Raw genomic sequence first — 17,907 nt, 5'->3', positions numbered from 1 at the left:
TTCTTGTTAATCATCCCAGACTCTCATCCCCACACATCAGTGTAGTGCACATTCACCTATATTACACGGTTGTCACGGTTACCTGGCTGACAATTGAAACCCTCGCCCACAGCTATTCATTTCAATTGGCCATTTGTGAAGCAGACTTTACATAGATACAATATGAGCTAACTAATGTGATCCCAGCATCACAGCTCCATTACCATGCCAATGGCACAGCAGACAGGATCGAATGGGAGTGTGTGCTCTCTTTAGCAATAGATGACATTCACATTAAGAGAATTTTGGGCCTACAGAGACGAGAAAGTGAATAAAGCATGATATTCCCCTGTGGGAGCCGGTAACAGATATGGTTCTACTTTGTGCACCTTGAATGAAATACAAAACAAAACTTTGTGGGCTGTAATGACTTTTCCTATTCAATATTCATCCGCAGAGCTTTTACCAATGCTGACATTGATCTAGCTTTATTTCTAACAGCTCAGGGCTGGTCTGACACTCAAGCTAACGTGACAGTAGAAAGACAGTCAGGTTTGACTGAAGCCCAGGATCCGGGTGAGCGTGACCTCTCAGTTCAGACTCAATATCAAAGACGATTTGCAGAAATGTTTAAAAGGGGCCCAGAAGGCAGGCTGTACTCGATCAACACACTCATCTCATGTGATGTTTGCCATGCTGCTTGGATCCCTGGAAAAAAGCCTGACTGCTTAATGGCTTTCAATCAATTAATCTTTGTGTGAACTGTAACATTGCAGACCATCTGCATATTTGCAAAAATACCCTTCAAACCTCAATTAAATGCTTCAATTTTTCAGTATTTCAAATTCAGAGTGCCATTTCAGCTAAAAAATAGCAGCTAAACCATCCTAAACCAGCTGATTTAAACATTATTTGTTGCCCTAAAAATAAAATAATATTATAAATACATACTTATTAAATATACTAAATAATAAACATTAAAAAAATGAATATTATTAATATTTTTATGCAGATTTTAGGTTGTCTTCAATTGTCCTTAGAACAAGTAGTGCAAAACAAGTTACACAGACAAGTAGTGCTGTCAAACGATTAATCGCATCCAAAATAAATGTTTTTTACATAATATATGTATGTGTACTGTGTTTATTTATTATGTATATATAAATAAACACACATACAGTATATATTATGAAAATATTTACATGTATATGTAAATATTTACATCTTATATTTTAGATTATATAAAAATACATTTATTGTAAAAACAACATTTTTCTTAAATATATACATGCATGTGTTTGTATTTATATATACATAATAAATATACACAGTATACACACATATATTATGTAAACAAAAACTTTTATTTTGGATGCGATTAATCGTGATTAATCATTTGACAGCACTACAGACAAGTTAAATATTTACTTTATTTTTTTAATTCTAGTAAATAAAATCTGAAGCTATTCACAAATGCAATTGATCCTAAGACAAGTTTGCTCAAATTGTTTGAGCATTTCATTGGATTTTAGTCCTCTCACTTTCTAGCGTTACAAATTTTAGAATAGATTTTTTTGCCAGATTTAATCATTCAAATTAGATTATTTGAATTACTGGAATCGATTTGGGTCTCTTAACTGGCCCCTGTCGGTTACATGATACAATTCAATGCACAAAAGGACAACAGATCCTCTTGTTGTATTTAGCCGACTTCCTATTCTACGATGTCAATACGCCATAATGAATTAATGATGCCACCTTTTCATAGTAAATCAAGTGAACAAAGAGCATCACAAGACCATTTCTGAAGCTGACAAAGATGAAAAACAGGAATCATTTTTATCTTATTACAAAAGCCCTGATCAAAAACAACCAAAACAAAAGCATCATATGACTGTACTGTACTGTATATGAGTCTCTTAGAAGCCGTCTTAACAACAAAACTAAGTCAATCAAACTAAAACAAGCACTTTGACTGCATGGATAATAAGAAAAGAGTTTGTAAGCCAATTTTGCTATGGTTTCTCCTATAACTTTTTGTTTCCTGGAAGGTAAAATGAAGTATATCATATATACACCAGTTTGTTTATTATTTCAATGAAAACTATTATTTTATATTTTATTATGTAAACCAGCATAACAGCATTTTGGGTGAACTATACCTTTAAAAATAACTAAAAGCACACAAACACCACAAAGTCTAAATTTAAACCCTCCCTTATACAATATAGCATCCGGAAACCCTTACATTAGTCATAGATCAAAGGTTTCTCTATAGCTGACGGATCTATTAGAGTTGCTATAAATAAAAGCTCAAATAAAAGGCCTCCCCTAAAATAATTTTTTGAATGTCTCTTATGCTCAAGTCTGCATTTATTTGATCAAAAATACAGTAAAAACAGTTCTACTGTAAAATATTATTACAATTTAAAATGTCTGCTTTCTATTTCAATATATTTTAATGTGTAATCTTCATTTAAACATTGCTTATTGTCATTGTTGAAAACAGTTGTCCTGCTTAATATTTTTGTAGAAACCATGATACATTTTTATTAGATTTCAGGATTTTTTTGATGAATAGAAAATTCAAAAGAGCAGCATTCATTTGAATTAGAACATTCATGTAACATTCTACATGTTTTTAGTGTCACTTCTGATCTATTAAATGCATCCTTGTTAAATAAATTATTAATTTCTTAAAAAAAAAAAAGAAATCATTCTAACCCCAAAATTTTAATCGGTAGTGTATAAATAACTATTCTTTTACAAATATACTAAGCATAATGATTATGCATGCTGTCCTTGTTAAATAAATTATTAATTTCTTTAAAAAAAAAAAAAAAAATTCTAACCCCAAAATTTTAATCGGTAGTGTATAAATAACTATTCTTTTTACAAATATACTAAGCATAATGATTATGCATGCTGCATGCTGATTATTCTCATAGAAGCTGGTGAGATATATATTGTGTCGATGGGGACAAAACAACAATGTTAATGTATTTGTGGTGGCAGCAGCCCTAAGGTCAAATGTAGCTGCTTTCTGAACATTCTAAATTATACTGGGAGTTAGAATAGAAGTGCTGACAGGAAAATTACATAATGAAATGGCAGGAAGTTTAATAAATGGAGTGTGTAGTTGGTCATCAGCATGAAAACCACTTCAGCCAAAAAAGAAAGCCCCTGGTTGGAATGTTGCACAAAGTCACACTTCCTGCTTATATAACATGGCCTCCTAAATCCATCAAGGGTCACTGCTTGAGAGGTCTGACCTCCTGATCCATCACTCCTGGAGCTCAAACAGATTCTACAATTGCTGAATTATGATATTGGATATAAAGCTGTTGTATAAAAGCCTGTCAAATCTGCCTCACTCCACGACAGTGATTTGTAAAAAATTGCAAATTAAACAAATATTTGAAATAAATAAAAAAAAGTCAAATATTTTACTCAACTATAGTGTTTCCTTGTTGCATAAAACTATTTATATACATACAAGTTTAAAGTGACATTCATCAGCTCCCTGCAGTCTGGACCAAAAATGTCGCTGCAGTGTGGCACAATGGCAGGACAGCTCTTTAAAAAGAATCCAAACACATTACAACCTCTGGAGTATTATGAACACACTCTAGGTTCTTTATTAGGTGCTGGTAATCTGGGGTTTTTAGTGTGTAAACATCAGGCAAAGTATTAAATTAAATCCAGAGCTGCCTAGAATGTCAGCTTTCTGGAAACCAGTAATGCCAATCATAGAGGAAAATAGCTGTGGTTAAATTTATCCCAGTCAACAAGAAAAATCGTCCTCAAATTCACATTTAAATAGTTTTAAAAATTGTTTAGAAAAAAAGTTAAAATACACGTTCTGGGAGTTTCACACTGTAATACATTTCTGCCAAACTATTTTTATGATACATTTCAGAATGATGTTGCTAACATGTAAACATGTAAGCTGATGTTTTATATAGCTTTAACTCATATTTAGTGAAACAGCTATTATGCAATTGTTTTAAACAAGTGAGTGAATCATTGGGGTGAAAGGAGTGTCACAACTATAGTGTTTCCTTGTTGCATAAAACTATTAATAGTATATCAAATTCATTTCAAATGTGCAGCATGTGAGCAAATCCACTGAAAATTACCAGTACCTTTCCTGCTCATTTTCAGATATTTCCTTCAACCCTAAAACACAACAGAATGAAATGCATAATTCAAAATATGGGTAAAAAAGCTATGAAAAATCAATACGGAAAATTCCTTCATATTAGCATAGTACATTGCACCATATTTTTACAGGCTTTTCTTAGTTTAAGTCACACAGTTAGAACACAGTAGAATTGTGGTCTAGACACTGATTTGTAAACGATCAAATTAAATAATATTATTTTTTCAGGGCTAACTGATATGCCCATCAAACTTGTTTCTGGCCTAGAATGTGTCCCCACTGAGGAAAATATGAAATCAGAATTTAATTGATGTCCACTACCGTTTAAATTAGCCGGTGCCGCACCAGACAAACTATCAGTTCATTCCTCGAGCAAAACTCCCAGCCTTCTCTTTCCAGAATAGTGTGGGTTTCACTCAGGAGCAAAGATTCAAACACAGACATTGTTATATAACTGTCCTCAGCAATTAAACCACTGGGTCCTCTAGTAACAGACCTATCAATATTCCACTTAGCGAGATACCGCTTGGCTGCACACTTACATAATTCCTCTGACCATGGAGCTTGTTTGGTGGGGGCTTTACTGGAAAAGGATAAGAGACAGAACCTCGATAGCAGACAACAACCCAGAGGGCCAGGAGTCGTGCTGCCCACTGGCTCACAAAGCCCAAGTTCATGTTGCCCTTTGTTGCTGTAGTCTAGCCACTATTTGATCATAGAAAAGGGCTGGCAGAGAGTATCAAGCCATTTAAACAATGGAGGTCAAAGAGTCTCTGTGCTGTTGTTTTCTAGTAGGTGCTGCTGCTGTATTGAACAGTACCAGGTGGCGGATCACTGTCTGTACTCTAGGGCTGTGCAATTAATCGCATGCGATTGTCATGCGCATCTCGTCAGTAAAGCCGGTCCCGTGATTAGTAGTAAATCGCCATCACCTGCTCGCGATATTGCCTAGCTTGTCAGTGAACTACGGCTCTGTGTATTGAATGCCGTTCCATCTGAAAGCAGGTGATGGCGATTTACTACTAATCACGGGACCGGCTTTACTGACGAGATGCGCATGACAATCGCATGCGATTAATTGCACAGCCCTACTGTACTCCTATTGATAGTTGCATAAAGTTAAAAAATAAAGTTTGTATAAATCTCTGCTAAACTTTGTTCCATCAACAACTATCACACTGCCGGAAATTTGGTACTCTCAGTGAAAATAAATGACTTCTGATCACAGCAAAACACTATCAGTACGAACACCAATTTAACAGTGAAATTGGAAATGCTAAGTAGACATTAAACCAGAATATGCATTTATAGCACTTTGGTCCCTTTTTCACAATTTGATAATTAAAATAGTTTAGAGTGGCTACAGGTCTAAAATGTATATTGTCTGCGTAAAAGCCATCATTACATGTAAAAACATTTCACTGCAGCTTTTCAAAATAAAAAATAAAATAAAATAGTAGTTTTACTAGTTTTAGCTGTAATATGGTGTGGCAGGCAGTAGCCATGCCTTAGCACTCTGCCGCTAAATCCAACAACTCCCCTGTCAAACCGTTTTATTTCTTGGGTTAATCTTCTACCCTCCAGATTTAGAATTCAGAACCGTGGAGAATCATAATTCATCACATGGATTCCCGAGTTGTCTTATGTCATCGACCTGAGACCCACATGCTTTTAAACTCAAGTCTTCATAAGATTACAGCTGTGTTTAAAAACCGACATGAGGTAAAACAACAGGCTATACTTAATAGGGCCTCTTGTGATTGTGAGTATCCAACTAGTCTGGTGGTGTGAAAATCGGTACGCAATCAGTGGGAAAGTGTCTGTAGACGCTCAGAAGAGCTGCCTTGACACACGGATGGTCAGTTGGAGAAAGAGATGAGCGAGTGTTTTCTTCTCTTAAGCCACAAGAGGGTGCAATATCTAACGCTTATCAGATTTATAACACACTTATGAGCTCTGTTCCAAAACCTAGTAAGCTTCTTATCAGGAAATCACTGAAGTCTGAGGCAATATATACTTGTATATATAATTTACGGTGAAAGCATACCCAAAAATAAAACAAACAAAAAAAAATTACAAAACAAATGTAAAATTATAATATATTATAAAACATATTACAAAAATAAGCAATATTATATGAATAAAAAAATTATAAATATATAAAAAACATCTGTGATGGTAGATGGCCAGAGAGAAATGCTGACAAATGTAAATATAGCCTACTAATATTTCACGCAATGCAAAAAATGTTACATCTAATAATGTAACAGTATCATGTTGTTAGTTTAGCAACATGCTAATGGGTACAGATTTTGTATTTGCCTGTAAGGTTTCATTTTCAGTTATCAACAGGGTAAGTGTGTATAGGAGCAGCTTACTCGAAAAGCACTGATCTCGTAACCTAACTAAGTACTAACATAATTATATGCAAAAGTAATTGCATTTGATTACTGTGGGCTGAAAAGGCTTTTAAAGTGCTTTGAGATGCAAACACTTACTACTGTCTTTCAGGCTATTTGAGGAGTCACTCTTACCTCACATTGTCATGCTTTTGAATATAGATCTTGTGGAACATCATATCTTCTTGTTTGGCATTTATGTCGGCTTTCATCTCCATGGCGACATGTCGAGGAAGCACAGAGAGGAGGAGGCGTTCCTGCAAATGATGATAGTGATAGTAAGGAAAAGACAAGCAGAAACAAAGAGAAGAGTGCCATGTGTCGAAAGATGTTACTTACTCTCAGGAATAGAGAAAACTGAAGGAAATTATATTTGTTCTAAAACATTATTCCATATATTACAAATATTACACTGACTGTGACAGGATAATAGTTATTTTAACTACTGAGAACATACGGTTATTTTCAAAACACTTGATATGAAAAAAATATATATTACTGCAGAAAAAAATGATGAATGGCCTCAGTGGGCTTCTGTTTGCAGAAACTGACATTATTTTTTCCTTTGGTGCCACTATGAATCTCCGTACTGTTCTAGGATGTGGTTCTAATCTCACAAATTAATCAGCACTACGTCTACGTCTCTGTGCACTAGTTTTCTCACAGCTTCAAATCTATACTGAAAATCAATAGACATGTGAATGGACTCCAGCTGAAGGACTTTTCATTCATCTCTATTCCAAGCAATCTGAGGCTATTTCCTCACACATATTTGAGTCTAAAAGAAAGAAAGAAACATTTGAACAGAATGTTGCATGCTAAAAATTTTTATATGGCTTTACCAGGTGCTTAAATAAATACCATAGTATTAATCATGGTACTTTGGGTACCTGATTATGGTACTACTTACAAATTTAAGATTCTTAAAATGTTTTTCAAAGACTTCTATTATGCTCACCAAGGCTGCATTTATTTGATCAATAATAATCTAACTGACTCTTGACTTTTAAACGATATCAGTGCCTGGAGTATCTTCATACTGAACATTAAATCTCAAAGAATGACACTAGAATTTAAAATCTGCTCTTATGATATCTGGTGGACTCTCACCTGTTGCTGGTTTTCTCTCTGAGAGTGCAGACGGGCTTGAATACATTCTCTGGTCTCCTGGAAGGCTTGCCTCTGTGAGCCTTCTGCTGGGTAGTGTGTGCACACGCCAACTATATTAGTGCAGGAGAAGATCAGGACATTGGACACAAGCTGTAAAAGAAAGAACAACACACCATTAAAGAATATGAAACTTCACCTTTTGAGACCCAAACATTGACATTGATGATATACGTGTTGTTCCCTTAAAACAACAGTTCACATAAAATTCCAAAATCTACTAAATCTAGATAACACTGGACCCTACTAAATTTCACTGTATGGTCAAAAAAAAATATACTGAGATATCTCCCAAAATATCTTCTTTTGTGTTTCACAAAAAAGTCATACAAGTTTAAAGTGACATAAGGGTGAGTGAATCAGTTTTCATTCATGGGTGAACTATCCCTCTACATGTGATTTCCGCTTGTTGTAAAATTCATGATTTATGTTTTATTTTCAGTATGTTCAATCTCAGGGCACTCCAATAAAGTTTCATTAGATTACGCTGACAATCTTTTGGAATAGTTTATCTATGATTTACTCAATGGAGTCTGTTGTGCAACCCTGGCATTCTGGGAGTTTCACACTGTAATACATTTCTGCCAAACTATTTTTATGATACATTTCAGAATGTAAGCCGATGTTTTATATAGCTTTAACTCATATTTAGTGAAACAGCTATTATGCAATTGTTTTAAACAAGTGAGTGAATCATTGGGGTTAAAGGAGTGTGCCCAAAAATGAAAATTTGCTAAAATTGTATCACTCGCAGGCCATCCAAGACGTAGATGAGTTTGTTTCTTTATTGGAAAAGATTTGGAGAAATTTAGCATTACATCACTTGCTCACCAATGGATCCTCTGTAGTGAATGGGTGCCGTCAGAATGAGAGTCCAAACAGCTGAAAAAAACATTACAATAATCCACAAGTAATAAATTAATCAATTAATGTCTTGTGAAGTGAAAAGCTGCATGTCTGTAAGAAACAAATCCATGTCCTCTGTCCACAATATTGTTTTCTCCAGTGAAAAACTCGTCTCTGAATCAGGAGAGAAATATGCTCAGATCAAGCACAATTTACAAGCGAAAAGAGTCAAAAACTGTTAGAAACAAACAAGTTTTCACTCGACAAGACATTGATGGACTGGAGTCATGTGGATTATTGTGATGTTTTTATCAGCTGTTTGGACTCTCATTCTGACGGCACCCATTCACTACAGAGGATCCATTGGTGAGCAAGTGATGTAATGCTAAATTTCTCCAAATCTGTTCCGATGAAAAAAAAAAACTCATCTACATCTTGGATGGTCTGAGGGTGAGTTCATTTTCAGCAAATTTTCATTTTTGGGGTGTACGAAAGCAGGCCCCAGAACCACAGTAGACATTGAGGGGGCCCAATTTTCATCAATGTTTTTCCCCCACAGTTTTTCTTAAATTATTACATTTAGTTGCCCCAGTCCTGAATATCTGGTTGTATTTTTGCTTCCATGGAATTAATTGGGAACACATAGACACAGACACGAACACGCCTTATTTGATTTTCACATTGTTATGTCCAAGATGAGTTTGTGGTTCCAATAAGAGAAAGCAGATCCAGGAAGTCTGCAAACTTAAAATAGTACGTATGATAAAGACTAGCCAAACAACCTGAAGCTGTTCAGTGTCAATGCAGTTAAATTTATCTGGGTTAAAAAAGTCCTCCTCCCTCTCTTCCACAAGTGGGGTCAGGAACAGGGCATCTTGACTCCTTCTAAACACTGGTATCAGGGGCATCGAGATGCATTCCCATAATATCTTTGCTTGAGCTGGACTGAACTTCAGCGGACATATCTCTGCCATGACCTCAGGGTCCAAAACACAGCCGCACCAGATGCTTCACCCTAATATGGACTGTGTTAACATAACTTTGCTTTTCTTATGCCTTTATTTTGCTTAATTCTGTCTGTAATCGGTGCTCTAAATAACAAAACTCTATTTTTACTCTTTATGCTGTATCTTTACTTAAATGGTTAGTAAAAATTTTGCTTTATTTAGTGATTAGAAAGCACCAATCATAGCTGAATTTTTTTTTTTAAAGTTAAAAAACTCTTGTGTACAGCTGTCCATAAGCCAAAAAAACATGAAGGATCAAGTCCAACAGCAAGCTTTAATACGCTTCTACTTTTCTGCCTTTATGAAAACACCAGTGACATCTAATGAGAAACGAATACAGTCAACTTTCATCAAATGTGCTTTTGTGCCTAACGTCACAGAAAATGGAAAAAAGAAAAAAAACTTTGGTTACTCAAGAGTGGAGAAGGGCAATTAATCAATAATGATTACAGTCTGCATGCGCAAAAACGAACCACCTGGACTTGGCACCACACTAAAGGAAGCATCACAGAGAAGAAACTTTCACTGAAAAATACAATCACTACAATCAATACAATCACTTTTTGTACAAATCAGACCAAAGTCACTACTGAATGATTTTCCCCTCCACTGGGGCTCAGATTTGAATATGGCCCATCACGCCATCTTTTACTTTATTAAATAAATGTCACTACATGTGTCTTAAACTACAATATGCAGAAAGGAGATGTTTGATTATTTTTTGTGTTATAGCAATAACTAAATAATGTAAATTAAAATCGTAAATTAAAAAAAAAAAATAGATTCAACATTTTTGGTGAACCATCTGTCTATTTATGGCAAATAATGCAGAAATGAAATGCAGGAATCACAAGAGAACTCATGAAAAACTCGAGTGAACAGAGACCAAAAGCAAAGTGTGAGAAAGGACAGGTTGGTTGTGTCACACATCCAAATAAACACATCTGGATGTTCATCATCCCTCAGCGATTGCAGCATCAAGGCTAAAGGAGTATGAAGAGCTGAGACTGGCCCTGAAAGTCATTTCATTTCAGCTCACTTAGGTTCTGCTGATTGAATATGTGATATCAGGCTACAACATTATCTGGGAGCAGCAGCTGCAGTGTTGGGTGTCTGCTGCATCGAGCACAGGAGCTTTGGGCCAGTTGTGCATTAACTCAACCAGTGCCATGGAAACGCACACGCGCTGCAATGCAAATATTCCTAAGCAATAATCTTCTCTATTAATACACTCACCTTTTACGTTCCAAAATGTCCTTATTAGGAAGTTGGTGGAATACCTCTGTCACCAAGGGGATACATAATAGTGCTTCTTCTCGGCCAGAGGAATGCGGGGGATCCAACTGCTATCAGAGCAGGGGGCGGAAAAAAATTTTATGCACTCTTTTATTTTTAAGAGATTAATATATTACACTCACCTTTTACGTTCCAAAATGTCCTTATTAGGAAGTTGGTGGAATACCTCTGTCACCAAGGGGATACATAATAGTGCTTCTTCTCGGCCAGAGGAATGCGGGGGATCCAACTGCTATCAGAGCAGGGGGCGGGAAAAAATTGTATGCACTCTTTTATTTTTAAGAGATTAATATATGCATCACGCTTCTCAAATCAGCCCTTTGTGCTTCATCTCATGTGTTATTCACGATGATTGCTAATTCAACCCGCCACCTTGACAGATGTAGCTATATTCTGCATTTGTTCGATATATTCATAATGAGTCGGAGAGGAGAGGATGGGTCAGTCGTGGGTCCTCAGGGAAGCCAATCACTCCTCACTGTCAAGGCCAGACAGTGCAGCAAACCCACAGATGCCAGATGCAAACCCTACGAATTGGAACAGCTGGCTGCTGTCTTATAGCCAGGATTCTGAAATGGTGGTCTTGCAGAGCAGTGCGAACAAGATAAGCAAAGGCTCAAAATACTTGGGTGATGATATGATACCCGTTTTCTTTCTTATGTTTTACTTAGTCTCAGTTTTGACTTTTGGTTTAAAGTCCACACCTGCTCAGAGAAGAAAGCACCTGACTGTTAAGTAGAGGTCGACCGATAGTGGATTTTACCGATACCGATAGGTTGGACCACACTGGCCGATACGATTAATCAACCGATAGTTTTTAAAATGGATACTAAACGAAAACTAAAACAGTGCTTTACTATTTTTTTAAAAGCAGTATAGCAGTACTGAACCATGCTTTGTAAATGAATAAACATTAATATTAATTATTATATTTATCATTAAAGTTATTTCATAGTTTACTAATGTTAAAAGAAGAAACTTTAAAATTTAAAAATTTAGCCTATTAGTAATAGTAAAAGTTGAAATGAACACACTAGGAACAATACTTCTACAGCTTTCATTAATATTACAAATGGACTCTTACTGTTATGTATTACCATTTAATTTCAACAGTCATGCTTAAAGATGGCCATCTTTAAATATCTACACAAGGCCATAGCATTAAAATTACATACATAGGTTATTGATATTGTATGTGTACTTTCACACTCTATTTGCTTCTATTTTAGAACACTGCATGATTATCTAATCAAAATAAAAGCGCAGCGCTGCCTCACAGGTATCACCGGACGCGTCACGTTCAATTAAAGCGGCGGTCTAAAATTATTTAATCACCAAACGGAAATAAGTTTGCTTCAAGAATGAACAATGTGGCATAAATGAGTTTCGGTGTTTAAAAAAACAGAGCAAAGGGAAAGAGAAAGTGCGATCTGTATTACAGCTCTCTATATGAAGCATACAGACTGTATTAGAGCCACAGAAAGAGCACAAAACATAATTTATAGCCTAGGGTGAAGTCATTATGTACATTAACAATGATTTGGGACAAATATAATGTAATTTAATTGAAAACTATGTGAATGGTGCTTTGTTCCGCGGCAGGATTTTCTGTCAGCTGCATTTAAATGGAGTTTGAAGTTTACCGCTCTGTGCAGCACGCAGTGTCACGTGTCAAAACAAACACGTGCGGTCAGTGATTTCTGCCTCTAGAGGTCGCTCTCGTACTGTATAATGGCAGCGGACCCTTCTCAGCCACTCCAGCAATGGACGCAACACGGAAAACTATCGGCATGGATTTTTGCAGATAACCGATAATTCCGCCAATCAACTATCAATGCGGTTAATCAGCAAAACCGATGAATCGGTCGACCTCTACTTAAGTAAAGTGATCAGCCACAGTCAAGAGTATCTTTCAATGAGTTGATGTCACTAACCTGGCAAACTCTGTAGGAACTAAATTTTAACAGAACAGTTACTCTGTGGACTGGTTAAACAAAAAAGTACATCACATTCCCAGCTAGTGGAAGATGAACTGTAAGAAATCCAACAACCTGTCTGGTCAAAAGGTATGCCAAAATAAGAGATAAACAGTGTTTTACAATAATAAAGTGCAATATTAATACTAATCTTAAATTGATAGCAAAATGATAGCTTATTGAACTTGATGCACAAATATAAATTATGATTACTTCAGAGTTTATGGAACCTGAAAGTTAATACGACCAATTTTTCTATATAGTTTTGACTTCTCCCAACTTTTGAGTTTTTAGAGTGTGCATTAAAAGAAAAAATTATTGTGTTGCTTTGACATTCTAATTACAATGACTTAATACAATCTAAAACAAGAACGTCTCGGTTATGTACGTAACCCTCGTTCCCTGAAGGAGGGAACGGAGACGTTATGTCGTGACGACATAGGGGGTTCACTTGGGAGCCCCAATCCTCTCTGATTTTAAGAGAAAACACCAATGAAATTTGGCTAGTGGATTTTGCATCCCTGAGCCACTCCCCGTGCATATTGGTATAAATAGGTGACAGGTGCATCCACTCTTCAGGTTTTATGCTGAGGAGCCGAGAACTTGTCCCTGGCAACCAGCGATGGTTCGAGGTTGTGGTATGGAGACATAACGTCTCCGTTCCCTCCATCAGGGAATGAGGATTACGTTCGTAACAGAGACGTTTCCTATCTGTCGGTCACTATGAGTTATGTCTTGACGACATAGGGGGTCCATGGAAAGCTCCACAACCTGAACCCCGTCATAACCCTGTAGCGCTGCAAATGTTGACAAGTAGCCGCGTGTCAGACAAATGCTACGCAAAGGTCGTAACCTTCCCAACGCCCCAGCACACATTCGTTGACCTTGGCGCCCACAGGGACCAAAAGGTGAGTACATCGCTGCTGGAGATACCCAAGCCGCTGTTCCTATGACAGAAAATGTTTTCTTAAGAGAAGGGATTTCGACCTTCATGAAAGGTGCTTCACGCCTTTCCTGTTTGTTGTTGTTTACAGCTTGGCAGTAACGAAGGGGAAGCGAGCCTTTCGGAGAAGGGCGCTACGGAGACCACATCCCGCCCGTAGGGAGGTATCATGTGGAGACACTGATATGGACTGACCTAGGCCTGGGGCAGTACTACATATGGAATGGTCTCTGAGGCAGGTCCTACCTAGGAGTAGGGAGGAATAGCTGCCAGCAGAGACTGACAGAGTGGTCTGTCAAAGGGAAGACACGGGTTTACCGAGAGGGAAACCTTACCGTGGAAGAATACACATATGGGATCGCCCGCAGGGAATCAAGCCATATGGACACACCTAGCCCAGTAAAGAGGCTGACCGGAAACCCGGGCAAGCTAACACAGATACTGGGCCTGGCGTCAGACTGCTCCACCCAGTCTGACTGCCGGGGGTGCTGGAGGATACTCAACCAGGGTTCACCGACCGGGGAACTTACTGGAGGAGGAAGAGGCGATCGCATCCCCGGGTGAGGGGGAATGGCGCAGCAAGCATGCCACCAGCCGGCTCTTCCTGCCACTTACCTGTTACCCAACACACGTGAAGAAACCGGCTCAATGCGGAGACTGTAAAATTCTCGCGAAGGTGTTCGGTGTCGCCCAGCCTGCAGCTCTACAGATGTCTGCCAGAGAGGCACCGTGCACCAGTTTCTGCTGACCTCCGTAGCAGACAAAGAGCTGCTCAGAGCTTCTGAAGCTCCGGGTGCGGTCCACGTATATGCACAACGCTCTTACAGGACACAGCAACGCCAAGGCTGGATCTGCCTCCTTCGAGGGCAGTGCTTGCAGATTCACCACCTAATCGCGAAAGGGCGTGGTGGGAACCTTGGGCACGTATCCAGGCCAGGGTCTCAGGACAGCGTGAGAGTAGGCCGGCCAGAACACAAGTCACTCTTCGCTCACCGAAAATGCTTGGAGGTCCCCGACCCTCTTGATGGAAGTGAGCGCGGTCAGGAGCGCTGTCTTAGCAGACAGGAACTTAAGCTTAACTTAGAAGCTGAAATTAAGCGGCTCAAAGGGATCCCTCTAAAGGCCAGCCAGGACATTAGAGAGATCCCAGGAGGGCACCAGGGGTGGCCTAGGAGGATTTAACCTTCTGGCACCCCTCAGGAACCTGACGATGAGATCGTGCTTTCCCAGGGACCGGCCGTCCACTGAATCGTGATGTGCTGCGATAGCAGCCACATACGCTTTCAAGGTGGAGGGAGAACTGCCGACTCCGGTAAGAGTAAAGGTGGAGGAGTGTGCATATATGTCAATGATGCCTGGTGTACAGCTACGGACATAATTAAGACACACTGCTCTCCTGATATCGAATATCTGACTTTAAAATGCAGACCTTTTTATGTAACAAAAGGGTTTACGGCTATTCTTATCACAGCTGTTTATATTCCACCACGGGCTAATGCTAAGCTAGCTCTGGAGGAGCTGCATGACATCATTAACAGCCAGCTGAATGCATACCAAGAAGGAGCTGTGATTGTAGCAGGAGAGTTTAATCACACAGATTTAAAAATGGTAATGCCCAAACTACATACTAATGTACATTTTCCAACCAGAGACAAGAATATACTTGACCAAGTGTATACTAATATCCCAGGAGCTTATAAAGCTACTCTATCTCCACACCTTGGCCTATCTGATCAGATTTCAATAGTAATGATTCCTTCCTATAGACCTCTTATTTGCAGAACATAACCAGCTGTTAAAACTGTCCAAGTCTGGAGTGAAGAGGCGATTTCACAGCTGCAGGACTGCTTTGAGAATACAGCCTGGGAAATGTTTGCACAGAGCACAGACCTGGAGGGATATAGCTCATCTGTTTTGGCCTACATAGCCTTCTGCACCGATACTGTGCTAACCACTAAGACCATCAAGGTGTTCCCAAACCAAAAGCCATGGTTTGACAGGCATGTGCGGTCTTCGCTTAGGGCAAGGAACGCCGCCCACAGGACAGGGGACAAGCTGGCTTACAGTAATGCCCGAAGAGAACTGAGGAAGGGCATTAAAGAGGCCAAGCACAGATACCAGCAGTGTATAGAGGGCCATTTTAAAAACAACAACCCCTGCAGCATGTGGAGAGGTATTAAAGCCATAACGGACTACAAGAGCAGAACTACACTGACCAGACATTAGGGGTGCATAGGGATCCGTACGGATCAGGCTGCATGGTTCGGCATGCATATGATTCGCGGATTAACTGTTAAGTTTAACCATCATAGAGTGAAAGTTTATCATTCGCACTTGTTTTCTCTTGCCAATTTACACATTCAAGCAATTTTAACTTGCGTGCTGTTTTCTTTGCGCTCAGCCTCTGCCACACACACCCAAAGCACGCACACGCAGAGAGAGAGACACTGCGTGAACACCGAATTGATTCCTCTTTCACATACACACAAAGTTATGTTAAAGTGGTCATATGATGTTGCTAAAAAGAACATTATTTTGTGTATTTGGTGTAATGAAATGTGTTTATGCGGTTTAAGGTTCAAAAAACACATTATTTTCCACATACTGTACATTATTGTTTCTCCTCTATGCCCCGCCTTTCTGAAACGCGTCGATTTTTACAAAGCTCATCGGTCTGAAAAGCGAGGTGTGCTCTGATTGGCCAGCTATCCAGTGCGTTGTGATTGGCCGAATACCTCAAGCATGTGACGGAAATGTTATGCCCCTTACCATATTGTGATGCTGTGTCCCGGCCGGAGCGACGAGACAAAAACATAAAAAAAAGTGTGGGAGTACTACACTCAACCAACACCAGGAAAGCGGGAGGAGTGAGAGGTCCACGGGGATGTGCCCGGCGGAGAAGCTCTCACTGTGACCCTTAGACCCTTGTGTGCAAAAGAAAAAAAAAAACGACTTTATTCAACAATTCGTCTCCTCCGCATCACCCTCGTGCCATGAATCCCGGTTTTCACTGTACAGGGCAGATGGCAGACAGCGTGTATGGCGTCGTGTGGGTGAGCGGTTTGCTGATGTCAACGTTGTGGATCGAGTGGCCCATGGTGGCGGTGGGGTTATGGTATGGGCAGGCGTATGTTATGGACAACGAACACAGGTGCATTTTATTGATGGCATTTTGAATGCACAGAGATACCGTGACGAGATCCTGAGGCCCATTGTTGTGCCATTCATCCACGACCATCACCTCATGTTGCAGCATGATAATGCACAGCCCATGTTGCAAGGATCTGTACACAATTCCTGGAAGCTGAAAACATCCCAGTTCTTGCATGGCCAGCATACTCACCGGACATGTCACCCATTGAGCATGTTTGGGATGCTCTGGATCGGCGTATACGACAGCGTGTTCCAGTTCCTGCCAATATCCAGCAACTTCGCACAGCCATTGAAGAGGAGTGGACCAACATTCCACAGGCCACAATCAACAACCTGATCAACTCTATGTGAAGGAAATGTTTTGCACTGCGTGAGGCAAATGGTGGTCACACCTGATACTGACTGGTTTTCGGACCCCCCCAATACAGTAAAACTGCACATTTTAGAGTGGCCTTTTATTGTGGCCAGCCTAAGGCACACCTGTGCAATAATCATTCTGTCTAATCAGCATCTTGATATGCCTCACCTGTGAGGTGGATGGATTATCTTGGCAAAGGAGAAGTGCTCACTAACACAGATTTAGACAGATTTGTGAACAATATTTGAGAGAAATAGGCCTTTTGTGTACATAGAAAAAGGTCTTAGATCTTTGAGTTCAGCTCATGAAAAATGGGGGCAAAAACAAAAGTGTTGCGTTTATAATTTTGTTCAGTGTATATGGTATTATACTGGTACATCAATAAACATGAATGAATAACATTTTGTTCATATAGTAAAAAACTAATAGATATTAGTTATAAAAATAAAAAATACATTATAATATAAATAAATATATAAATAGCCTAATATAAAAAATATTGTTAACTAAACAGCTTTATTTGAGGTTTATGCAACTTACACAATAATGCATAATTTTTTCACAAAACTTCAACCTTCTACAATGCGAGTAAATCACTCACATATGCGACTAAATCTTTAC

At 38.8% G+C, this 17,907-nt stretch overlaps 1 protein-coding gene across 1 annotated transcript in view; it reads right to left on the bottom strand.

The window, feature by feature from the left end:
* LOC107722865 (adenylate cyclase type 5-like) overlaps positions 1–7,840 on the bottom strand; it is a gene marked incomplete at its 5' end in the record, with an annotated part of 29,250 nt that extends 21,410 nt beyond the window's left edge. The window contains 2 exons of the mRNA XM_016531359.1: positions 6,676–6,797; positions 7,651–7,840. Coding sequence (XP_016386845.1) covers positions 6,676–6,797; positions 7,651–7,840 — 312 coding nt within the window. The remainder of the gene's footprint in view (positions 1–6,675; positions 6,798–7,650) is intronic.
* Positions 7,841–17,907: the final 10,067 nt, after the last annotated feature.

This window comes from Sinocyclocheilus rhinocerous, unplaced genomic scaffold, assembly GCF_001515625.1.
Source record: "Sinocyclocheilus rhinocerous isolate Xijiao unplaced genomic scaffold, SAMN03320098_v1.1 scaffold2529, whole genome shotgun sequence".
Classification (NCBI taxonomy): domain Eukaryota; kingdom Metazoa; phylum Chordata; class Actinopteri; order Cypriniformes; family Cyprinidae; genus Sinocyclocheilus; species Sinocyclocheilus rhinocerous.
The sequence above is the reverse complement of the archived record's forward strand: the minus strand, read 5'-3'. Positions and strand labels throughout refer to the sequence as shown.